This window comes from Zingiber officinale, chromosome 7B, assembly GCF_018446385.1.
Source record: "Zingiber officinale cultivar Zhangliang chromosome 7B, Zo_v1.1, whole genome shotgun sequence".
Classification (NCBI taxonomy): domain Eukaryota; kingdom Viridiplantae; phylum Streptophyta; class Magnoliopsida; order Zingiberales; family Zingiberaceae; genus Zingiber; species Zingiber officinale.
Genome location: NC_055999.1, coordinates 92,665,165 through 92,690,476, shown reverse-complemented (window position 1 = coordinate 92,690,476; position 25,312 = coordinate 92,665,165). Strand labels below are relative to the sequence as shown.

Below are 25,312 nucleotides of genomic sequence, written 5' to 3'. Positions count from 1 at the left end.
CCAGATGGGTCAAGGTTGACCAGACATCAGGTGAAAGTCCAAGTAAGTCAAGAGAGTGACCGGATACTTGGCATGATGAAGGAAAGTCCAAGTAGGTCAAAGGAATTGACCGGAAAGGAATTGACCGGATACTTGGCAAGAGGAGAAAAGTCTAAGTAGGTCAAAGGGATTGACCGGACACTTGATGGGGAGTCCTGGCAGGTCAAGGGAGTGACCAAATGCTAGGCAGGATGTACCAACAGGTCAAGGTTGACCGGATGTTGGTTTGAGAGGCTTCGGACTTGGTTTTGGGCAAAAACCAAGAGATGGATCGATCAGTGGATCGATCCAGGCTTTTCCCAGCGCACAGAAAGCCTCTGGATCGATCAGTGGATCGATCCAGAGGTCCCAATCGATCAGTGAATCGATTGGGACGCTGCTGCTTCGCGCGATAAGCGCTGGATCGATGCGTGGATCTATCCAGGCATTTTTCCATAGCACAGAGGCGCTCTGGATCGATCCGTGGATCGATCCAAAGCTTCCCCGATCGATTGGGAGTTTTCGAATCGATCGGGATCCGACCGTTGCGTCGTATTTGAGCTGCAGGCGGGCGTCTCCTTCAGTAGCTCTCCACTGTTTTCATCTGAGATATCTCTCGCCAGCTCCTCCACAGCGCTCTCAAAGCTCAGATCGCCAGTTCTTGAAGGATCTTGGAGGTTTCCAAGTCAAGAGGCGGATCAAATCCAAGAAGAGAAGCTAGGGTTAGGGTTTTCTGTACTCATTGTAAGCTTTGCGCTTGTATTTTGTTTCCCTTTCCTTTCTTCTTGTATTGAGAGTCTTGTAGGGCTTCTCCGCCTTCGGTAGTTACCGAAAAGGAGTGTTTCATAGTGGAGGTGTGTGTGTGTGCGTGGATCCTTGGACTAGTCACCTCTTGTGAGGTGGATACCAAGTAAAATCCCAAGTGTTAGCGTTGTATGTTTTTGTTTCTTGTATTACCGCTGCACATATCTCTGAAGAAACGAGCAACGTCAAGCACCGAGCACGCGCCGAGCTATTCACCCCCCCTCTAGCTACTTTTCGGTCCTAACAAGTGGTATCAGAGCGAGGTCGCTCTTCACCGGAATCATCGCCGAAAGGGGCAAACATAACAAGAAAAGCTAGAGGATGAAGAAGTTGGAGCAAATTCATCAAGTCAAAGAATTAAAGAAGCTCAACTTCAAGATGCAATTCCAAGATGGACTTGGATTTGACACGAGGGTGCCTCCACCATTTACAATGACAAGTTTCGATTCTTGGAGATCAAGAATCGAAAATTTCTTGATGATGGAGATAGAGCAATGGTTTGCTCTTATTGAAGGCTTCGAGGCTCCAAGAAATTCAAAGGGCAAAATTATCAAGAAGAGCAAATGGAGCTAAAAACAAATCCAAAGATGTGAGACCAATGAAAAAGTGACCAAGCTTTTGGTCAATCTATTGCCTAACCACATTTTGGAGCAAATTGGAGAGTTTGAAGATGCCAAGGAGCTATGGAGCAAATTGGCAAAGACTCATGAGATCTCCTCCACTGTACCAAGCCAAGAAAAATCTAAAAAGGGCGACTCATTGGAGCAAGACCGAGAGGAGGATTTCGAAGTTGAGAGATGCTCAACTTCCGAAGAAGAAGTCCAAGAAGAAGCTTCATCCTCAAAGGAGAGCAATCAAAAGAGCAAGGAAGGAGTATATTCCTTGTTTGATGTATAAGAGGATGAAGATGAAGGTGAAGTCTCCACCTCTAGGATTGAGGGGGAGCAATCTTCATTGACACTGGATCAAGAGCAAGAAGAATCCTTCACATCCGGGTCAAGAGAAGAAGAGGATGAAGAAGCTTCCACCTCCACGAATCAAGTCAAATCTATTGGAGGAGTATCATCTTCGGATCAAGAGGAAGCTTCTACCTCCGGATCAAAAGGAGAAGATGTCACCCCTACAAGCAAAGGTATAACAATTTCAATTAAAAATAAAAATCACATTATATGTTTTGAGTGTAGGGAGAATGGGCACTACAAGAGCAAGTGTCTCAACTTGGCCAAGAAGAAGGGCCAAGTGGCATCCAAGGGCAAGGAGAAGCCCAAGGAGACCATCCCCGGAACAAAGAAGAGCAAGGAGCACATTGTGTGCTTCTTGTGCAATCAAAAGGGGCATTACCAAAGTCAATGCCCTAAGGGGAAGAAGAAGGTGGTCAAGAATCTTGGAGGAAGCTTAATTCAAGGGGGAGCCTCCAAGGTAAAAATAAAGGTAACTTTTATTGAGCCTACCCCTTTAAATTATGGTAAAGAGCATACTAGCACTAATTTATATCATTTTAATGCTATTTACCATGAAAATAGGAGGCATGATAAAATTAAAGAAAATCATGTAGCTTATCATGCTAAAACCACTACACTTAGGGCTAAGAATGTAGATAAAAGTCTAGGCAAAAACTCTAAGGATTTTAGCTACAAGTCTAGAAACAAAAATGCTCATGAATTTAATGGAAAACCAAAAACTAAGGACTTAGTGATGGAAAATCAAGTCTTGAGGTCAAGACTTGACAAACTAGAAAAGACCCTAAAAAGGATGGAAAATATCCTTAAAGGGCAAAATGAGCAAAATCTAGGTTTATGACAACAAGGGTCATCCAAGGGCCATAGAGGTTTGGGATACAAACCTAAAATCAAAAGGGATGTACCTACTTACCATAGGGTTCCATATAGCTATGGAACCAACCCTAAGTCTAGAAGTCAAGTCAGGGATACAAGGGAAGTCATCCCTAGAAGTATCTTTGCAACAACAAATGTGACTAAGACTTCTAAGAAGTCTAAGAAAGTCACTAAGAAGGTCACAAGGAAAGAAATTCCTAGGGTTGACCTAGAAAATGTGACTAAGGCTTCTAAGAAGCCGAACAAGGTCACTAGGAAGGTATCTAGGGAAGTTATCCCTAGTGAATACCTAGAGCATCCAAGGAGCACCAATAGGTTTTGGGTTCCTAGGAGCATTTTCTCTACTCCATAGAAGGGTTAGAGAGTGTCAACTCTAAGAGGAAGGGTAGTTAACCCAACTTTGAAGAAATTGACACTCTAGGAGCATTTTCAAGGTTATTATTAACCTTTGAAAATGAAATGGATTTATGTTTACTCTTGGGAAGAGTAAAATATGTCACAATTTGATAAATTGGATGATATTTTAAGTGACACAAATTGGGAAAATCATAAGAACTACAAAGTTGGGATTTTGGTATGTTCTTAGGAATTTTAAGGCCAATCTAAGCCTTAATTTAAAATGCTACTCTTGTGGAAAAATGGAATGTGCCAACTTTTGAGGATATGCTTAATTTTTAAGTGGCATAAACAAATCAAGAGAAATAGAAATGTCAATTTAGGTTTTGGCATTCCTTTGAAGCATTTAGGGCAATCAAGGTTTAACGTGTTAAGTTAAAACAAGTGGTGTATTTTGAGTTAGCTAAATGGTTAAGGATACTTAGATAAGTAATCTAGGTATATTTTATTTATGCTAAACCTTGCCATGATTGTTTGCCCATTATATGTCATGACATCATGTTTTAGTTTTGTATTTTACATTCATGACTTATTATGAAAAATACAAAAATACCATGTCATGACATTCATACATCATGTAGTTATAGGATATTTTCTTTTGAAAATTATCTCCTTTTTGTTAGGATCGATGGACGCGGCTAGAGAGGAGGGGGTGTGAATAGTCGACCCCAAATTACTCGTTTCTTCCTATGATTAGGGTTAGCGCAGCGGAAATGAAACTGTAGAAACGAAAAGGAAAAAGACAAACCTCAAACTCGATGGATGTAACGAGGTTCGGAGGTGATACTCCTACTCCTCGGCATGTCTGTAAGGTGGACGAGCCCTATCAATCCGTCGGTGGATGAGTCCCCGGAGAATCGGCTAATAACTACTCCTTGTGGGTGGAGAAACCTCGCCACACTAGCTTGCAACAACAATATGGAAATACAAAGAAGAGCAAGAACAAAATACACAATGAATGTACGAATACTCGCTTGTCTTCTCGTCGACTGAAGTCCCGGATGAAGCACCAACTTCACGGACGAATGCCAACAAGCAACTCAATCAAAGAAGCTCACACGAAGCTTCGGAGCTCAGCAAAGCTCGATCACAGTCAGGAGTAGGAAGAAGAAGAGAAGCAGTAACCACACTGTAGAAGCCCTCAGCCTCTTTTATACCTGCATCCACCTGCGAAGAAGAAACCAGAAGACAGCAGAAGACAGAAGACCGTTGTGAGCCAACGGATAGTTCTGGACCGATCAGGCTGTCCTGGGGACCGATCAGAGCTTCCTCTGATCGGTCCAGGGACCGATCAGCATACATGTCCCTTCCTTTTCTCCCGAACTTCTTGCCTTCTGATCGTTGTTTCCTGATCGGTCTGCAGACCGATCAGATAACACTCAGTAGGCTACTGTTTGGTTACTGACCGTGATCACTGGATCGATCCACTGATCGATCCAGTGATCGATCCAGAGCTTGGTTTTTGCCCAAACCAAGTCCCAAACCTTCCAAACCAACATCCGGTCAACCTTGACCTGTTGGTACATCATGCTTAGCATCCGGTCACTCCCTTGACCTGCTAAGACTCCCCACCAAGTGTCCGGTCAATCCCTTTGACCCACTTGGACTTTTCTCTTCGTGTCAAGTATCCGGTCACTCCTTTGACCTACTTGACCTTCTCAACACCAGATGTCCGATCACCCTTGATCCATCTGGATTTTCCCTTGCCCGGCTTCACTCACCAGGACTTTCACCTAGCTTCACTCACTAGGGTTTTCACCTGGCTTCACTCACCAGGATTTCCAATCTGCCCGGCTTCACTCACCAGGACTTTCCAACTGCCTGGCTTCACTCACCAGGACTTTCCCACTGCCTGGCTTCACTCACCAGGACTTTTCCCATGCCAAGCTCCCTGCTTGGACTTTTCCCGTGCCAAGCTCCCTGCTTGGACTTTTCCGAGTCAGGTCAACTCACCTCGGGTCAACCAGGTCAACCTTGACCACGGGTTGCACCCACAATCTCCCAAGCTTGTATCCTTGTAAAACATCAAGATACAACTTTTCTGTTCACGTCAAACATTGTCAAATATAACTCGTCAAACATCAAAACACAACTCGAGTCAAGTCAACTCGAGTCTGGTCAACCAGGTCAACCTTGACCTAAGGTTGCACCAACAATCTCCCCCTTTTTGATGTTTGACAAAACCCATAATCAAACTCATAATCAAGTTAGGTTAACCCGAGCCCTAACTTAGGTTTTCCAATGTTCACTCACCAGGACTTTCACCTAGCTTCACTCACTAGGGTTTTCACAACTGCCTGGCTTCACTCACCAGGACTTATCCGTCTGCCTGGCTTCACTCACCAGGACTTTCCACATCCGGTCCAGAGAACGAGCTACCGAGCCCTCTCTGACCACAGTTCGGAGAACGAGCTACCGAGCCCTCTCCGACTTCCATCAGGTCCAGAGAACGAGCTCCCGAGCCCTCTCTGACCACAGTCCGGAGAACGAGCTACCGAGCCCTCTCCGACTTCCCATGTGCCAAGCTTCCATACTTGGACTTTTCCGTGCCAAGTTTCCATACTTGGACTTTTCCCGTGCCAAGCTCCCTGCTTGGACTTTTCACCATGCCAAACTCCCTGCTTGGACTTTTCCCATGCCAAGCTCCCTGCTTGGACTTTTCCAAGTCAGGTCAACTCACCTCGGGTCAACCAGGTCAACCTTGACCACGGGTTGCACCCACAATCTCCCAAGCTTGTATCCTTGTAAAACATCAAGATACAACTTTTCTGTTCACGTCAAACATTGTCAAACATAACTCGTCAAACATCAAAACACAACTCGAGTCAAGTCAACTCGAGTCTGGTCAACCAGGTCAACCTTGACCTAAGGTTGCACCAACACTTTTGATGTATGCCATAACATAATCATGCATCATGTTTATTTCCTTAAAATTAAGGACAAATATTTTTACCAACAAGTGGTATAAACAAATGGCATTTATAAACAAGTGGAATCAACAAGTGACATCCTAGGTGGATGTCTAATATCTCTAAAATGCCTAGATAGATATGCATGATCTCTAGAATATGGCAAAACCAAAATCTCACATCTCACAAGGACTATAAGGTGACTTGTATGTGTTTTAGTGCACATTAGATACAAGTGAGATGTTATGAAGATGAACAAAACTCAAGATGTTGATGTAGTGCATTCTTTTAAGTTTTAGGTTCATCAAAACACATAGTTATGTGTTTTCCCATCATTGGGAAAGCTAATGTACAAGTCATGTGCATTAAGCCCAAGGAATGTGATGAGATATTGGTTTTGAAAATTATTTTAAAATGCTTTTGGAAAACCTTGGTGAAGGCTAGCTTTTGACAGTAATCACCATTGAATAGTTAGACATAAACTTGAAGAAAACGCTAAAGTTTTTAGCAAGTTTTCAAGCATATGTCAATCTTTGAAAATATGATGTATTTTCATAGAAAACTATTTTTTCATGATAAAGTATGCCCTAAATAATGTCTACACGAAATTTCATGATTTTTGGATTTTTGTAGAATTTTCTAGGGATTTCTGAAGTTGGCTGAATTTGAAATTCAGCAACTATCAGAGCTCCGATCGATCCATGAATCGATTGGAGTTCCTGAATCGATCAGTGGATCGATTCAGAAGGCAATTCTAGTGAGCAGAAGCTCGCTGGATCGATCAGTCGATCGATCTACACATCCTGAATCGATCAGTGGATCGATTCAGCAAGGTTCAATCGATTGGAACCTAACTCCAATCGATCCAAGTTGCTGATTTTGGCTGGGAATGCCTGATTTAAGTATTTTGAACCTATGTTAGTTTAGGTAACCATTCCAAACCCCTCAAAATACATTTGTATACATAAAAAGGGAGTTTTCATGTTGAAAACAAGGATGGATTGGTTAAGGAAGACTATATTGAAATTAGGTTGAGGTTTGTTTCAAAGTTTTGAATATTTGAACCTTACAACTTCAAAATTTGGGTTTCCTAAAGGTTTAGGGATTCCAAGTCATTGTTGGTGCAATGACAGAAGTTACCACCATGTCTTTAGGGGGAGGGACTTTTTAAAGACATGAACACTATTTTTTTCATGAACCTTGGAAGGTGGTTAACCTTCTTTTCAGAAAATGCTCAAGGTTGAGCGTTTGAACTTTAATGGGGATTGGATATCCTCATTATTCAAGTGGTTTAAGTTAAAAATGCTCTATGATGGGAATTTGACTACATTAATAGGAGAATGTAGGGTTAAGGATAATGAAGGGTATGTGACTTTCATTGTCGTGTTGATCACACCGAGTGAAGTTGTGAACAACGATGAGCAACTCTTCAGGGGGAGAGTTTTCAACAAGTGGATTTATTGATGTGTGCCCAAGAATGGGGCATGGTTTGATGTGTGCCAATAGGGGGAGAATGAAAGGACTTATGAAAGGGGGTAAGTTAGGCCTTCATTATCTAAGAGGGAGTTGCCCTCTTAGGGGAAGAATGAAGAGCTTAACTTATGCTTCCATTACCTAGTGACATGAAGAAGGTTTAGGCTATGGGATTAGCCTAACTTACATGTGGTATTGTAAGTGTTATTGTGGTATTGTCAAACATCAAAAAGGGGAAGATTGTTGGTGGAACATCTCTCAGGTCAAGGTTGACCTAGTTGACCAAGCTTGAGTCTTGGTTTGGGTTTGGATGTTTGACAATACAAGGTGGATTGAAGAAGAGTCAAGTAGGTCAAGGATTGACCAGATACTTGAATGGGAAGTCCTAACTGGGATGTTAGGCAGATTGGAAATCCTGGTGAGTGAAGCCAGGTGAAAGACCTAGTGAGTGAAGCTAGGCAGGAGAAAATCCTGGTGAGTGAAGCCAGGTGAAAGACCTGGTGAGTGAAGCCAGGCAGAAGTGAAAATCCTAGTGAGTGAAACTAGGTGAAAGTCCTGGTGAGTGAAGCCAAGCAGAAAAGAAGTCCTAAGTGAAGCTAGGCAGATTGGAAGTCCTGGTGAGTGAAGCCAGGCACGAGGGAAAATCCAGATGGGTCAAGGTTGACCAGACATCAGGTGAAAGTAGGTCAAGAGAGTGACCAGATACTTGGCATGATGAAGGAAGTCCAAGTAGGTCAAAGGAATTGACCGGATACTTGGCAAGAGGAGAAAAGTCCAAGTAGGTCAAAGGGATTGACCGGACACTTGATGGGGAGTCCTGGCAGGTCAAGGGAGTGACCAAATGCTAGGCAGGATGTACCAACAGGTCAAGGTTGACCGGATGTTGGTTTGAGAGGCTTCGGACTTGGTTTTGGGCAAAAACCAAGAGCTGGATCGATCAGTGGATCGATCCAGGAGCTGGATCGATAAGTGGATCGATCCAGGCTTTTCCCAGCGCACAGAAAGCCTCTGGATCGATCAGTGGATCGATCCAGAGGTCCCAATCGATCAGTGAATCGATTGGGACGCTGCTGCTTCGCGCGATAAGCGCTGGATCGATGCGTGGATCGATCCAGGCATTTTTCCAGAGCACAGAGGCGCTCTGGATCGATCCGTGGATCGATCCAAAGCCTCCCCGATCGATTGGGAGTTTTTGAATCGATCGGGATCCGACCGTTGCGTCGTATTTGAGCTGCAGGCGGGCGTCTCCTTCAGTAGCTCTCCACTGTTTTCATCTGAGATCTCTCTCGCCAGCTCCTCCACAGCGCTCTCAAAGCTCAGATCGCCAGTTCTTGAAGGATCTTGGAGGTTTCCAAGTCAAGAGGCGGATCAAAGCCAAGAAGAGAAGCTAGGGTTAGGGTTTTCTGTACTCATTGTAAGCTTTGCGCTTGTATTTTGTTTCCCTTTCCTTTCTTCTTGTATTGAGAGTCTTGTAGGGCTTCTCCGCCTTCGGTAGTTACCGAAAAGGAGTATTTCATAGTGGAGGTGTGTGTGTGTGCGTGGATCATTGAACTAGTCACCTCTTGTGAGGTGGATACCAAGTAAAATCCCAAGTGTTAGCGTTGTATGTTTTTGTTTCTTGTATTACTGCTGCACATATCTCTGAAGAAACGAGCAACGTCAAGCACCGAGCACGCGCCGAGCTATTCACCCCCTCCCCCTCTAGCTACTTTTCGGTCCTAACAATAACTAGCTAAAAACTTATTCCACCACCCTTACCAAACAAAAAAAAAGTCAGAATTCAAATTTGATGAATCAAAATCAAATGAAGATGGAATAAAATTATTCATTAAAAATCTCCTCCTCCTCATCAAATATGGCAGATAATGAATAAAACACAATTGTGCCTTTTTCTTTTTTGTCATTTTTCAATAATAACCTCAAGACGAAAAAACACATTGAATTGACCATTATATTCTTCGGTAAAAATCCTCACAAAATTTATACATGCACATGTATAAACAACAGAAAAGCAACAACTCTAAAAGGGATAACTAACCAAAAACTTATTCCACGATCTTTACCGAATCAAAAAAGAGTCAGAATTATAAATTGATGAATCAAAATCACTTCTATTTCATTGTATGCCACATTTGATGATGAAGAGTAGGTTTTAATAATTAGCTTTGTTCTCTCTTTATTTAATTTTGATTTATCAATTTAAAATTCTAATTTTTCTTAGTTTGGTAAGATGGTGGAATGAATTTTTGACTTGTTATCCCTTTCAGAATTATTAGTTTTCTGTTGTTTATATTGGTATATGTATTAATTTTATGAGAATTTTTATGGAAGGATATAAGAATCAATTTAGTTTACTGTACTTTGCCCTTTTTTATTATTATTATTATTATTATTATTATTATTGAAAATGATAAAATAAGATAAAGGTATAATTATTTTTTATAAAAAAATTTTACATCTGACTTTTAGTCAAAGAAAATTAAATATTATTTTTTAAATACAAACGATAAAATATTACTGAATAGGAAATACAGAGATTAAAGGTATTTTACCTTTTGTTTTATAATTTATTTATTATTATTATTATTTTAAAACTCTGGTCTCGGTGTCTATACGATTGCTCACAAATGTGCCTCAATGTGACGCAGCACTCCTCGCCACGTCCAGCAGCCAACCCATGTCCTTCTGGAACGTGCCTTTTCGTGCAGCGAGATCAATGCCATGCTGCGACTTACGTTGCCACCGAAAGCGGTCAGTCACGAAAACGGAGGGCGCTTCCTTCCTTCCGCCCCCGCCCCCCTCACACGCACTCTCTCTCTCACGTGAACCGCACGTGAATAGAATCATAGAATCGTCGTAGAAGTGGCGTACAAGCTTCTCGTCCTCCTCCTTCCATAACCGCCTTAGTTTCCTTGCGCCACTATAAACTGACTGACGCAGACCCCGTTACGAAATCGATATCCCCTTATCTCAACTCGCCTCGACCCTACTTAATGGCGCCCGGCGAGCATATCCGCCGCGACCCGGCAGCGCACGCTCCTCCTCTGACCCTCTCCGGAGACGCTTCGGGCATGAACTATGCAACCCTACACGCCTGTGGCCTCGCCGGACTCCCACTCGACCTCTCCCCCCGTCTCTTCGACGACGGTGTGGACTCCGTTTCCCACGCCTTCTCTGGCGACGATTTCCTCATGTACGAGTTCAAGGTCCGGCGCTGCCCTCGCGGCCGGTCCCACGACTGGACCGACTGCCCCTACGCCCACCCGGGCGAGAAGGCGCGCCGGCGCGACCCTCGCCGGTTCCACTACTCCGGCACGCCTTGCCCGAGCTTCCGCATCGGAGGCGGGCGGTGTCGCCGCGGCGACGGATGCGAGTACGCCCACGGGGTGTTCGAGACGTGGCTCCACCCTGCGCGCTACCGCACGCAGCCTTGCAAGGACGGCGCCGCGTGCCTCCGCCGCGTCTGCTTCTTCGCGCACTCGCCCGAGCAGCTCCGCGTCGTTCTTCCGTCGAGTCCTAGATCGCCGGGAAAGTGCGGAGGCGCCGTGATGCCTGCATCGCCGACGTCTACGCTGGCGGCTGCGACGATGTATTCGCCGTCTTACGGATCTTCGTCGCCGTCGTCGCCGGTGGCGGTGGAGGACGTGGTGGCTGTGATGTCTAAGCTCAGGCTGAGCGAGATGAGATCTTCGATGCCATTTGGTACCCGAACGGTGGAAGCGGGGTTCCTGGCGACCGCTTGCGTCCCTCCACTGTCTCCGGCGAGCAGAACGACAGAAGACAAAAAGGCGACGACGAATTGGAGCTTAAAGGAAGCCAAGCTTCTTGCTGGCCGGAGGAACGAGGAAGACGAGGAAGAGGCGGCGCGGGATTTGGAATGGGTGTCAGAATTGGTGAAGGATTGAATCAAAGCTATCAGCTTCGCCATAAAAGTTGGTATTTTTCCCCAAAACAGTTTGTCAATACTTGTGAAGTCGATCTAGATAACAAAGATGATTTTTTTTTTTTGTTTTAATTTGCTGAAAAAAATCTCTGGTAGGAGCTCCGAAACAAAGATCGGGAATATATTTGAAGATTGTTTGGATAAAAAAAAGCTTTGTTTTTGGGTCGAAAACCTCTGAAAAAAAGTTTTCTACCTTTTGTAATTTGGAAGGATAATTCCTGTAATTGTTTGTTTCGGAGCTCCCAAACTTGTATACTGCATGTCTAGCTGTGTTCTTCAGTATGCTGCTTAATGTAAAGTGAGTTCAAACTTACTGCTCTATTTGTGGAATCTTAATTTTTGATCGGAGAAAGAGAAGAACAAGTGGATATCCACATCGAATGATTCCAGCAAGCTTTTTAGTTTATTGTGTTGATTTATAAGAACAGGTGGTGGGTCGTCGGCTAATTAAGAAGATGAAAATACTAGGTTGCTGGTAAAATTGTGACAGCGGCATTTGGTACTAAATCAAATTTGTTGACTTTAGCACCAAACAGACTATTGCAAATTGTTTTGTCAGATTCTATACTTTTCGAAAGTCTGTTGGCTGGAGGAACCCTAAACCGTACGGGCTAGCTGAAAGTTCATGAACAAATATAAAATATATACAAATAAATAAATTTAAATATTAATATAAATCGTTTGGGGCAGCCTGAAGGTGACGGTTTCATCTCCCTCAACCATTTTTAAGCTTTGAGCCAGTGTCCCAAACACAGGCAATTCAGAGACGAATGAGATAATATCTTTCGGAAATAGGAAGTGGAAAGTTAGGGATATAACGGCTTCACTGATCGGCTCTAGAACTCTTTCGCTTTACAAAACAAGTAATGCCAGTGCCAAGTCAGAGAAGAGGTTCTGGTGTTGGCCCTCCGACGCTTAAGTCAATAACCAGAAGTGTAGAATTGGAAAATAGAACAACAGTAATATATGCACAAACAGTAAATAAAGCGTACATCCGCCAGTGATGGATCCCCTTTATATAGAGCCTTGGTAGGTGATGTTCACGGTCCTCGAGGTGTGAACACGTTCTCCAATATGTCCTATGAAAGGGTTTTATCAGAAAAGTACTTCTGACACCATACTTTAACAGAGCATGCATATGCCTGACAAGTAGTAGAAAATTCTGTCGTACGATTCGCCTGTCAACCATGCCTCGTGTTAGCGATACTAGCTCCTAAAAAGATATCGAGATATATGATAGTGGTTCTGTTGCTTGGTCGAGCGGGGTAACTGCTCGGTCGGGACTCCTCCGTTCCATCCATGACCAGGTCCCGCTACTTAGTTGAGCGGGGTAGCCTCTCGGCCGGGACTCCTCCACTCTGTCGGCCTCAGTTGCTTTTCCCTATAGTAATTGAGTAGTAACATGTCTTCTCCTGTTCAGACAATCTATCTGATTTCCTAAGCGTCCTACTGCTCCACACTAAACGTCGGATTATTTTATCATATTATTCCGAGTTGGACGGGCGGTCCGCTCGGGCATGTCTCCTATCGGTTGGGCACTAAATGCACGATCAGCCATTGCAACTGCCCTCCGTTCGACCTTTTGACATCCTAGCGTTGACCATCTTGATTCTGACCTCCACCTTAACCGTTGATGTTGTATCAAATGGGTCTTCCTATATCGCCGCGTCAATGAACATTCTTTGACTTGCGATTGGCAGTGGTGGATCCAGACAAAAATTTAGAAGGGTGCTCAAAGAAAAGACTAAAAAAAATTTCTTTCTATCAAAAAAAAATATTAAAAGAGTACTAAATTGATAATGATAATGATACAGACATAAAAATATGGACATACCAATAAAGGAATTATTTTTTAATATTTGAACCACCAGCATCAGATCTAGACATACAAACAAGAGGAGGCAACTAGATCCTACGAATGTTCATCTGTTGAAAATATTGTAAAATTTATTCATTAGATTTTGCTAGTTAAAATTAGATGAAATAAGGAACAAGATTCACCTAAAATTGAAGAAATTTTGCTTGTTGTAGAGAATCACCGACGGAGCACAGTGGTAGCGGTGTCGACGAAATAGGCAAACCATGAACAGTAGTGGTGTCACTGGCGTGAGGCGTCGATGAAGTGAAGAGGCGACAAAGATGAGGGCAATAGTTTGAGGAGACCAGGGAGAAATAATGAAATCTCTTAGTGCGATTAAAGTTTTTGGTTAAAAGAAGAAGGATTAACTTAGGGAAAAAAAAGATTCGGGGCTGAAAAGAAAAAAGAAAGTTGCAGCAGCAGGAAAAGAAAGGAGAGAAAAGGTGTTTTAATAATATTTTTATGAAAAAGTTCAATAATTTTAAAAAATTACAATTATATCTTTTATTTTTTAATCATAATTAATTTTTTATTTTCTTTTCTCCAAAAGCAAGGGGGTGCTTCCGCACCCCCTCGCGCCCCCCTGCCTCCGCCAGTGGCGATTGCCTTAACAAAATGGATAAAATATTTTAGCTAAATTATTTACTTTTACTGCTCAAATCGAATCAAATTGACGGGGCTGATCATCTGATCTAACGATACCAATGTTAAAACACTTCACTCGAGCTTAAAACTCATGGTATTAGCAAACAACATCAACACACTCATCCAAGGATGGAGCTAGGGGCGATAGCAGCTGTCATCCCGACCTCCTTAATTTTAAAAAATAAGAAGTATATAAGGTATAAGAATAGGGGATAAAAGAGAGATGAATAGAAGATAACGATATGGTCATCTCTCCTCAACATAAATATATATATTTTATCCTTTCGATATAAAATTTCTGACTCCGTCGTTACACTCATACGCATTGAAAGTTAGGTGGGTTGTAGTGACGGTTAGTTTGTGGCAGTAGGTTATGATATTCGAATTCCACGCGAGCCGCCAAAAGCCAAATCTAGTGGATGACGACATAGATTTTACATATATAATTTTTTTAGATTTTTGGTAAATCTAAGACAACTTCTGATTTGCCAGTGATAAAAGCAAATTTGAAGTTTCACGTTAGATACGGTCTAGACAAAGAAATATACCTGATTCATCTTTTTTTCAATGAAAAAATTTATTTTTTTTAAAAGAATTGCTGATCGAATCAACTTATTAAATTCTAGAGACAGCTATCAATCAATACTCGTCCCACTCTAAAATATCCAGAATAATTTAAAATGAGTCGATTTCAAAATCAACTTGAAAGAAAATGCTTAATTTTGACAAGAGATGTTTTTATGTGAGTTCCTGCACATTTACCATGCAAATTTTTATGGTTTCTCTCATCCTAAAACAATCTGAATAATTTAAAAAGAAGCCAATAAAATAATTTTAGAGTTGATTCTAAATTCGACTAAGTGAGTGAATAGATTGTGGGAAAAATTAAATGATAAAAATTAAATGGGCATCCATCATTTATATTTTCATCAATGAATGTCTTAATTTTTTATTAAAATCAAATGAGCATCACATTTAAAGTGACCTTCCAAAAATATCTTTATATTAGATGATCATTCAACTTTATACTAGCAACTAACTTCTACAATTTATAAAAGTTAGCAATTAGCTTGTATAATATATTATCTAATTATACGGCCGTGTAGAAATTAGCAACTAGCTTCTACAATATTGTAGAAGATAGATGCTAATTTCTACATGTATAAGCTAGATGCAATTTCTACACGTATAAACTAGATGTTATTTTCTACCATTGTATAAACTAGTTGCTAGCTTTTATATACTTTATATTATTTTACTTTACTTATTTGAGTGATAACCTAATAAAAACAAAATAAATGATTAGAACTGACAATTATTATATTTTAAATAAATATTATCTAATTACAATAGATCATGTAAAAGTTAGCACATAGCTTCTATAACGTGTTAACTTCTGCAATAGTGACTTTGTATTATTTTGATTTTATTTTTTCTGAGTTATAAGTTGATTAAAATAATATTTTAATAAGCAAATCAAATGATGAGGGCTTTATAATACTTATTATATTTTAAATGAATATTAATTAATCATAATCAAAAGTAGTTAGCTACATATTAATTTGTGTTTTTATTAATTTAGGGTGTCATTTGATTTTTGTCCAAAATTAATATGGATTATGATTTTGTATTATTTTTATGTAATTCCATTGTGTGGCGTTGGCGTTGGCGTTGGCGTTGGCGTTGGCTTTGGCATGATGGCAGTGGAGAAGCAGGCGTGGAGTGCGGGGCAAGCAAAGAATTACGTGCTCAGCCGTGGAATGTTTCGCCAACAATATCATGGAATCTAATTAACCTTGATGTTTATGCATTACTTTAACAAATAAAAGTTAAAAGTAGATCCGATGTTCGACTATTTTTCATCGTCATTTTTATTTATTTATTGTCATTAAGGAGCCTAAAAGGATTAAGAACTTTACTGAGGAAATTTAAGAATTATGAGCAGTGAGATCATCACAGCCTCAGCTTGCAATCGAGGGAGCAGCTTTTGGCCTCAGATAGAGAGGAAAAACATTGAGTCTGAGGGAGTCTCATTTCGACTTATAAGGAATTAAGTTTTTCAACGGTTCCTTCAGAAGGGAGGAAAATAAATCACAAAGACTTCGCCCAATAACTTATCGTTCAATCCATTCAATTAATAAATACAAATTGTCATTCTCATATTCCCACTTCTTCTTTGTGGGAGACCCACCGATGATTGAGACACAAGAGTACTCGTTACACTTTGACATCCTCACAGATAAAACAGTGCCCAAAATTTCCACAACATGAAGTTGACAGTTTCATTACCATCATATAGATGCTAATACTCATCAACACTACAAATTGGAAACATTAATAATCCAAAAAACAGTTTCTTCAAAGTTCAAAAAGAAACAACATACATAATTAACTTTCATAATTTTACAATTTTTACATGCTGATCTTTCTTCTAATATATCAGTTTTGGATAAAGTCGTCTGTCTCCGAAGGGACACGAGGTATTGAATAGTTGTGACACTATCTTGCTGCCGGAGAAATCCCAGGAAAATATTCGATATCATCATGTGCACTTGTTTGGCTCATTCCAAGAGTTCCAGTGTCTAGCCTCTTGCCACTTAGATCCGGGTTTAACGTGGGTGCCTTTGGACCAGCCTCGAGCGACAGACTTTCCTTCAGCTCCAACACTACCTCAGCCATAGACGGCCTTTGGTGTGATGTTTGTGAGGTGCATCTAAGTGCGACATCAGCAGCCTTCCAGATCGAATTGACATCGTACTGACTTCCCAGGTTTGCATCAACAACATCCTCAATATTCCCTGTTGCAAGCCGTTGCTGAACCCACTGGATCAAAGTAGTGTTGTGAGGAACTTTTATAACAGGAGGCTGGCCGGTGATAAGCTCCAGTAGAACCACCCCGAAGCTATACACGTCGCTCTTTTCACTGAGTTGGTAACTCAAGTAATATCTAAACATAAGTACCAACAATTAGTTTCCATAAGATTTTATGTCTAAAACTCATTAAAATTCTTGTTAGTTTATTACTTCATAAATCGCAAAGATAAGAAGACAGAATCCATGACATACTCTGGATCAAGGTAACCTGGCGTTCCAACCACATTTGTCGACACATGGCTATCGCCGTCATTTTGGTAAGCCTTGGACAAACCAAAATCTGCTATCTTGGCTTCAAAAGTTTCACTTAATAGGATATTTGTGGTCTTCACATCTCTATGGACTAGCGGCGGTTTGCAACCCTTGTGTAAATAATCCAGACCTGCACATCATTTAAAGCCCGTGAACATAAAATGAAGTAAACAAATGCTCGTGGCATGGCAATAAGAAAAAAAAGAAAAAAAACACTACGCATAATGGCCAGACCTTGTGCAGCTTCAACAGCAATCTGAAGTCGCTGTCTCCAACTCAAAGAAGTGTTTCGCCCGGTTTTATCTGTCAAAAAAATAAAGTTCATAGAGACTTAAATGGACTAACATGTGTTGCAGATAAAACAAGCATTAGGGAGTATTTTCTATGCAGTGAGTGCCTCCCTTTGAAACAAACTTTGGTATAGAATGTTGCATGTAATAACTCAGGAACTTAGGCTAACTTGACAATAACCCATCTCTTAGTTTCATTAAAAAAGAAAACATTATTATGTAAACAAAATAACCATGTACTACAAATTACCGTAGATCCATACAATAAAGAAAAAATGACAAGCATAACTCAAACCTCTTAGATGATCATGTAAGGTCCCCTGAGACATATATTCATAGACAAGCGCCAAATGATCTCCATCCATACAGTAGCCAACCAAAGTGAGAAGGTTCTTGTGATGGATCCTTATCAAGTTTAGAGCCTGTAATGAGAACCAATGTCATTATATGCCTAATTATCAAAATATGTAGAGAGATAGTATTTCATAAGAGGTAAATTGTATTTAAAAATAGATTCAGATACGACAAAGAAAAACCATTGTTTCAAGCATAGACATACCACTAATCTAACTAGTTACACTAATTACCTCGGCTAGAAACTCTTTAGTGCCCTGTGATGATGATTGAGAGCGCAGTTTGACTGCAACTTGAGTACCATCTTCCAACAAACCATAGTAGACTGTACCAAATGCTCCCTTGCCAATGCTATTCTTAAAGTTGTCAGTTATTCTCTCTAACTCACTGTAAGTAAACTCTCGGTTTTCAAGTTGCAATGGATTATCTCGGCGTCCCTTTAACAATCTTGAGAAGTTACCTGGCTCCACAAAGACCAGCTATTGAGCCTTCCACAGTAATAATCAAAGAGCTAGTTTAAGTGAATGGTAATGCAATTCACAAAAAATAAACATACCTTCTGACTTTCTGAGTCTCCACACCATGAATATGACCACAAATATCAGCAGAAAAGAAACTAAACATAAAACCACAATAATTGGCATTGTGAGCTTCTTTGTTTTTCTGCTTCCCTCACATTGAGTTACATTAGTACAAAGATCAGGATTGCCTTCAAATCTACCACCAAGAATTATTTTGGTATTAGTATGCTTCAAGTGATCTTATATGTCTACATATATAACTTGGACTAGGAATTTCCAGAAACATTTGGATCTATCTTGAGATAGACATGAAGAAACATGGTTTATAAGCCAACAAAAGTTTGGAGATGCATAGTCCATAACCAACAACAAGAACAACAACCAAACCTTATCTCATTAGGTAGGGTCGGCTTGCAGAGTCCATAACCAACGAAATGATTTGTCTATATCACAAATAATTAGTAGAACCCCTACAAGAGAAAACTATAGCCTATCTCAGCTTCACTGTTGAAGGTTGTACCCTATAATGGATCATAAATCAAAAAGGCATGTAGACGAGGACATCTATATCACGAAACCGATAAACCAAACCGATCCAAACCAAAAAATTCAGCCTAGCAGTTTGGTTTCAATTTGAATATTAAGTAAAATTATTGATTTGGTTTTGGTTTGAGCTTATATAAAATCAAACAGTCGGGATTTTTTATAATATATATAGTACTTTTAGGTTTTCAATTGCTATTTATCTTTACGAAAAATTACTAAATCACGTAGGAAAGTTTTCGGAATACCCAAATCACGTACACTGGTTTCAAAATTATCAAATCACACACCCAATTTCATTTTTACCCCTCCAAATCGATTGCTAGTATAGTAATCGATTCAGACAGCCACTGTTCATCAACAAAGTAATGTCTTGAATCGATTGTTATACTATAGCAATCGATTAAAATATCCGATTCGTGTTTAAAAAATCAATGCTCTCAATATAATGTGGCAAATTGATATTTAAGGGCGTGAATATAATCAAGATAACTAGACAAACATATAGAACCTAGTTTCATGTCATTCCGAACGCTCTAGGTCCATCAACCGATTTTAGTTAAAATCGGCTAATGGACTTAGAGAGCTCAGAATGACATGGTGTAAGTACCCAGGTTAGTTTTGATGTGGTCAACCGGGTTAAATTAGATCCTACCGTTTTCATGTCTTGTGTCTGAGTGTGTAGGAGCTTAGAAACACAGGAAGTAGAGCGGAAGACGCGGCTAGTGAGGACGACACGGGAAGGGAACCGATGAGCTCGGTGCATCCGAGGAACGAGAAGTTGCGAAAGAGTACACCGATGGACGAGAAGGACATGCATGACATTCGAGGGATGAGAAGCCGAGGAGGAAGTCTGCCCGAGGAGAAGGTCGGAGTTGGACTCAGATGATCACCCAAGCGAGCGCAAGGAAGAGTTAACATTTTGAAGGTTAACTAGATGGACTAGAGATGCCTCCAAGTGATTTGGAGGCACCCTTGCGCCTCCTATTGGAGGTGCCCTAGAGTCCTAGACGAAGCTAAAGGTGCACTCAAGGTGATGGAAGACACCCTTGCGCCTATTCGAAGGAGGCGCCCTGAAGCATATTGGAGGCGCCCTTAGGGAAGCTGAAGGCGCCCTCAAACGCAAAAAGTTGTTGGTTAGCCGTTGATTGACCGTTGAAGTGTGGATAAAATTTTATCTACTTGGAGGCACCCTGGAATACTTTGGAGGCACCTCTAACCAATGATAACTTTTTCCAGGAGGCTATAAAAAGCACCCTGGAGATAGGAATTAATCAATAACTTCTATAATCAATTCCTAGTTATTTTATGAGATTTTCAAAGAGTGTAAGAGACTTCTCCGTCTATAACAAAGGAGATTCTTTTAGTGCTTTCATTACCTTGGATTAACAACCAACTAGGTTGTAACCAAGTAAACTCTGGCCTTCTTACTTATTTTTAAGTTGTTTCTTTTATATTAATTACTTGCTTTAATTAATTTTCTATCCTTGCTAAGTTTGAAAAGCAAGAGAAAATTCTAACTTACTTGCAGGGCTATTCACCCCCCTCTAGTTGGCCTCACCGGACTTACACATGGAACCAGGTTCTATGTGTTCATCTAGTTCTCCTGATTATATTCATGCTTTCAAACATTAGTTTGACACTCTATATTGAGAGCAGTCATTTTTTGAACTCATTTCCGATTGAGTTAAATTCCACTAATTAATTGTTACACTGTAGCAATCGATTGGTGGAATGTTATATAGCTACAGAATCATTCCTAATCGATTGGAAGATTTACCAATCAATCGATTGTTAAATTTACCAATCGATTGGGAACCTTAAGAGGGGTAAAATGGAATTGAGTACGTGATTTGGTAATTTTAAAACTATAATACGTGATTTGGATATTCTGGAAACTTTCCTATGTGGTTTAGTAATTTGTCGTTAGTTTTATGTTCCCTAATCAATATTAATCTTAAATTATAATGATTAATCTTAATGGGATTGTTGTTTGGAAACGTTTTTAATTGGATTTTATCAAATAAAAATTTTCAGTTTGGTTTCAAAGTGAACCAAAATGGATTTGGCTCAGTTTTGATTTGGATCTTCGAACACAGAAATATTTCAGTTTGGTTTTAATTTTTTCTCACTAAACAAATAAACGAACCATCCCATCCCTACGGGTGTGTCATGTGTGCTAAACATGCTTAACATAAATATCAAGAAAACAATAATGAAATCACATGCTGATGGGAATAAGTAGTTCACTCATAACATAATTTTGATACTAAGAAAAATATTTTTACCAGGTTCCAATCCCTTTATTGTGCTTACTATGGGCTTTCTTCAATGACTAGAGTGGGAAAAAAGAGTTTATCCAGTAATACATCAAAAGACCAAATAACATACTCAAAAATAAGCCGCCCTTCTTTTCTTTTTTGCTGCAAAGCAGCAGGAATGTCTCCACTTAGACTGTTTCCTGACACATTTCTGCACAGCACAAAAGAAAATAACATCAGTCTTTTTTTTTCAAGGAAAAGAGGAAAAGGAACTAACGCTCTTCAATGCTCACAAGTATCTGAGTGACGGCAAATTGCCTAGTTCTTCAGGTATCGATCCTGTTAGTTTGTTGCCAGACAAGTCGCTGAGATGGATGTGATTTATAAGTGATTAGTGATATGCATCTCAAGTTAAATTGAAAGTAGTAATCAGACAGAGAACATTAGCTGATCAGCCATCCTTAACAACGATATTCCATATTCAGATGTGTAATAAGCTTATAATAACTTCTTCCTTCACGTACAATTAACTTCATTTTCTTAAGTTTCATTTCTCATATCTTCTGCTTAGTTAAACTGGTCCTAGCAGACAGTAGAAATTGAAAGCATTATGCTAAAAGCACTTACAGGGATTCCATCGCAAAGAGCGATGCAAAAGAAGATGATATGAAGCCAGTTAATTCACTGGACGACAAATTTCTGCAAAACATTTATGCATGTTTACGGACCTCTGCCCGACATTCAAATCATCAAAAAGTTCATCAATTTCAATAAAACACTCACATGCCGACGATCCTTGCTGATTCCTCACGGTTGGTGCAATTCAAGCCTTCCCAAGCATATTGAACTGGAATACATGCATCTCCCATCCAGTTTCTTTTCACATTGTAATCGCTCCTGATTAGCACAATGGCAGCAGCTGCAAATCCATGGATGCTAATGGAGTGGCATTTACTCAAAAATAACAATTATGATAGGGCAAAATAAGACTTCCAGTAAATAAGGTTCGCTTTTGAGGATTTGGGCGAACTTATAAAAAAAAAAGGGAAACTTAGGGCGTACCATCTCGATCGTCAGTCGGCGTGTTGGTGAGATGCAGCGGCGTGTAGACCTCGAGCGCGTTGAGGATTGGCGGAAGGTTAGACAAGCCCGTGGAGTTGAGAGTCCATTGGTACCGGGGACTCTGCACCAAGGGGACATCATTGGGGAAGTAGGTTGCTTTCAGGGGGCTCGGGGTGAAGTTGGCCTGTAGGATATCACCGTTGAGGTAGATGTTGAACGATCTGGAGGTGTTCTGGAGCTCGGCAAAGTGGAGGAAGGCGTAGAACGCGTTGTCGGTAGCGCCGGAGCTGGCGAAGTCCCAGGAGAACTCCAAGATGGATGAGTTGGCCGGCGCCACCGCCGTCTGCATCACCGTCGACGGCTCCTTGAAGTCTTCGTCGCTATCGACGGTCTGGGTGACGGCGATAAGGTTTAAATTGGCGGGCCGGAAATTAAGCGAGTGGGCCCATGTGCTGTAGGGGTCCCAAAGCCGGTCGATGCGGTCATCGGGGTACCTGCAAAATTAGTCAAAATTTAGTAATTTACAAGCCGAAATAATTTTCGACAAAGCCCAATAAATTCTCCTAATATTGAAAAAAAAAATCTACTAATTTTTCGTACTCTCAAATCTTTGTTTTGTGTGTGTGCGTGAATTTCGATAATTATGAAAATAGATTATTTTAAGATGTGAAAAATAGGCAACAATTTAAATTAATGGCATACGTACCTTAAGACCTTATCTGTCGTCGTCCCCAAATCGACCCTCAGAAACAGAATAAGATTTTGGGTCTGGTTGAACCACGAATGCATCACCGTATCCGGCACCGGCCGGAGCTCCACCGCCGACACGAACGGGGTCCCCGACCCCTTGTCGACCAAGCACACCGATATATTACCTGCCACGGCCACGGCCACCACCTCCACCACGTACGCCCTCGACGCCTCCGTCACGTTCACCGTCCTGCAGAGGTTGACGTCGACGTAGAGGTCAAACAGCAGCCCGCCTCCTCCAGCGGCGAAGCTCCCATCGTAGTCGCCGTGCATGAAGGTGACCCGTATCAGGTACTCCTGTATCTTTACGGCCTGCAGGGAGTAGCAGTTGCGAGGCGGCGCCGTGGAATTGGGGAAGCTTCGCAGAGTTTGAAGATACTTCGGGGTGGCGGCGAGGAGGCTGGGGGAAATTGAACGGGCATCGCCGGTGGTGATGTAAGAGCTATCGGAGGTGTAGTTGATGCCGGTGGCCTCGTCGGTGTAGATAGTTTCGTCAGTGTTTCCGCAGTTGATGCTGGTGAAATCTACACGAAAAGCAATCGATTTCTTAGGAAATTTTGACCAAAATTAGTTTAATGTAATGAAACTCACTCGAAATTTTAACGGATTAATTTTAAATTAAGTGACCAATCTTTACGGGTTAAAATAATGATTACCATCGGCGTCGGGCTCTTCGCCTACATGGTGAGCTCCAGCTTCGTCGGCGGCGCTGAACACTACGAGGAAGAAACACCAAACTGCCACCGCAGGCGATCCAAGGCGACTCATGATCCCTCGATAATTTCGGATAACAAGATCAGCTGCTGGAATATTTTTTTATTAAATTGTGGACTCTGTATAAAAAACGAGAAGATATAACCGCACTGACTGACTGACAGAGATAGAAAAAGAGTTGACCAAATCGCATCCATTTTTGCATGCCGTAGTACGTTTTTCTATCCAGTGCAGTACACTACGACAACTTGTGGTGCTACGCTTTAAGGAACGAGATAAATTAACGTTAATAAAAATATTAGAAATTTCAACTCTGGTTTCAAATCTCAACGTATGGTCCTTTATTGCTCTGCGCATTATAAATCTAATGAAAATATCATACGATAAAATTTTAATGCCTGATTAATCATGACATCTACGCATGAGGTGATTTAGTGATTAGATCATCTCCACTGGGTGACAGATTTATAAAATGTATATAATAAGACCGGGTTAAATTTCGGCGGACACATTTTCTCATAAAAATACTCTTTTCATTCCATAATTATTTAGCCGTTTACTATTACTTTATTTCATAATTTATTAAATAACTTGATGATGAACTCCGAAAGACACCTGGGAATAATATCATTACTCTTTTTAACAATAAAATGCAATGGTTAAATCTTTAAATATAAATCCCCAAACGTTGAGGATCTAAGATTAATTTTTCTTCAATGAATAGTGATACGATGGTGCATGAGAAAGGGATCAAGCGGATGACGTGGCCAAAAGTTAAACCTATGGAATGGTCAGAAGTCTAGCCCCTGTGAAGGTCAGAAGTCAAATTTGCATGACCATGGTCAGAAGTCAAACTTACGTGACCATGGACAGAGTCCTAGCTGACGGGGCAGTCAAAGGATAGAATTGCAAGTTGGACAAGATCCAACCTCGATAGCAGTCAAGGGCAAGGCCCACAGACGAAGTACAGTTAAGGATTGGGCCCACAGGTCAGGCAAAGGCGCGGTAGGAAGGGCCTCCGGCACAATACAGACCTGGCGTACAGGTCGGGACGTACAAGCCATGGATAACAGCAGACAGAAGCAGGTCGGAATATAGATCTGGCGTACAGGTTGGGACGTACAAGTCATGGATAACAGTAAACAGAAGCAGGTCGGAATACAGACCTAGCGTACAGGTCGGAACATACGAGCCATGGATAATAGCAGATAGAAGCATGTCGATTAACAGACTTGACTTACAGGTCGGGAGGTACAAATCATAGATTACGGAGGACCGAAGCAGGTCGATATATGGACCTGACATATGCTCACCGAGGATACAAGTCGGGACTTACATCCTCACGGCATGGGATAAAGGGATCAAAGAGTACAGGTCGGAGCTCAAGATTAGCGGAAGTAGACCGATGCACACATGTAAGGATTTATAGTCTTATGGCTCAGGATACGTGGATCGATAAAACGTACAGGTCGGGATGTGTTAGCCAAGGATACAGGTCAGGATTTATATCCTCATGGTCCAAGATAAGCAAAGTTGGAGGCAGGCATACAGGTCGGGACAGACGAAGTCAGACGTACAGCTTGGGAGTAGGGATAAACAGAACCGAACTAAGGTATACAGGGCACGACATGTAATGCCAATAAGAGGCAAGACCGATCGGGGTCTGCAATAGGAGATGCATAGGACAAGGTTAGAAGCACAGGTCTGGAGACGATATTAGATCAGGGATAGCAAGAAATCAGAACGGGGTTAGCAAGTGTAAAGACCCAGTGTAGCAATCACGAGCGGAGGATGCCAGGCACTACAGGAC

The 25,312-nt window shown here is 41.2% G+C and overlaps 2 protein-coding genes across 2 annotated transcripts; one reads left to right on the top strand and one right to left on the bottom strand.

The window, feature by feature from the left end:
• Positions 1-10,384: 10,384 nt before the first annotated feature.
• On the top strand, positions 10,385-11,681 carry LOC122003933 (zinc finger CCCH domain-containing protein 2-like). Its single transcript, XM_042558898.1, has one exon. The coding sequence runs from the start codon at positions 10,429-10,431 to the stop codon at positions 11,338-11,340; it is 912 nt and encodes a 303-aa protein (XP_042414832.1). The 5' UTR covers positions 10,385-10,428; the 3' UTR covers positions 11,341-11,681.
• Positions 11,682-16,193: 4,512 nt separating this feature from the next.
• On the bottom strand, positions 16,194-23,605 carry LOC122006272 (putative leucine-rich repeat receptor-like protein kinase At2g19210). Its single transcript, XM_042561716.1, has 13 exons — positions 23,445-23,605; positions 22,745-23,312; positions 22,039-22,532; positions 21,760-21,895; positions 21,604-21,675; positions 21,270-21,341; positions 21,107-21,187; positions 18,208-18,368; positions 17,885-18,111; positions 17,593-17,719; positions 17,242-17,310; positions 16,948-17,137; positions 16,194-16,828 (listed from the first exon to the last, which is right to left on the bottom strand). Exons 1-13 carry the CDS (start codon positions 23,554-23,556, stop codon positions 16,381-16,383), a joined length of 2,757 nt encoding a protein of 918 aa, XP_042417650.1. The 5' UTR covers positions 23,557-23,605; the 3' UTR covers positions 16,194-16,380.
• Positions 23,606-25,312: the final 1,707 nt, after the last annotated feature.

What these genes read in the sequence shown, in the direction of transcription:
- LOC122003933 (XM_042558898.1), top strand. Translation starts at nt 10,429, where the DNA reads ATGGCGCCCGGCGAGCATATCCGCCGCGACCCGGCAGCGCACGCTCCT.
- LOC122006272 (XM_042561716.1), bottom strand. Translation starts at nt 23,556, where the DNA reads ATGAGTCGCCTTGGATCGCCTGCGGTGGCAGTTTGGTGTTTCTTCCTC. An exon ending in TTGCCGTCACTCAGATACTT is followed by an intron (nt 21,188 to 21,269) that starts GTGAGCATTGAA and finishes TGTGCTGTGCAG; the next exon opens with AAATGTGTCAGGAAACAGTC. An exon ending in CCAGGTTACCTTGATCCAGA is followed by an intron (nt 16,829 to 16,947) that starts GTATGTCATGGA and finishes ACTTATGTTTAG; the next exon opens with ATATTACTTGAGTTACCAAC.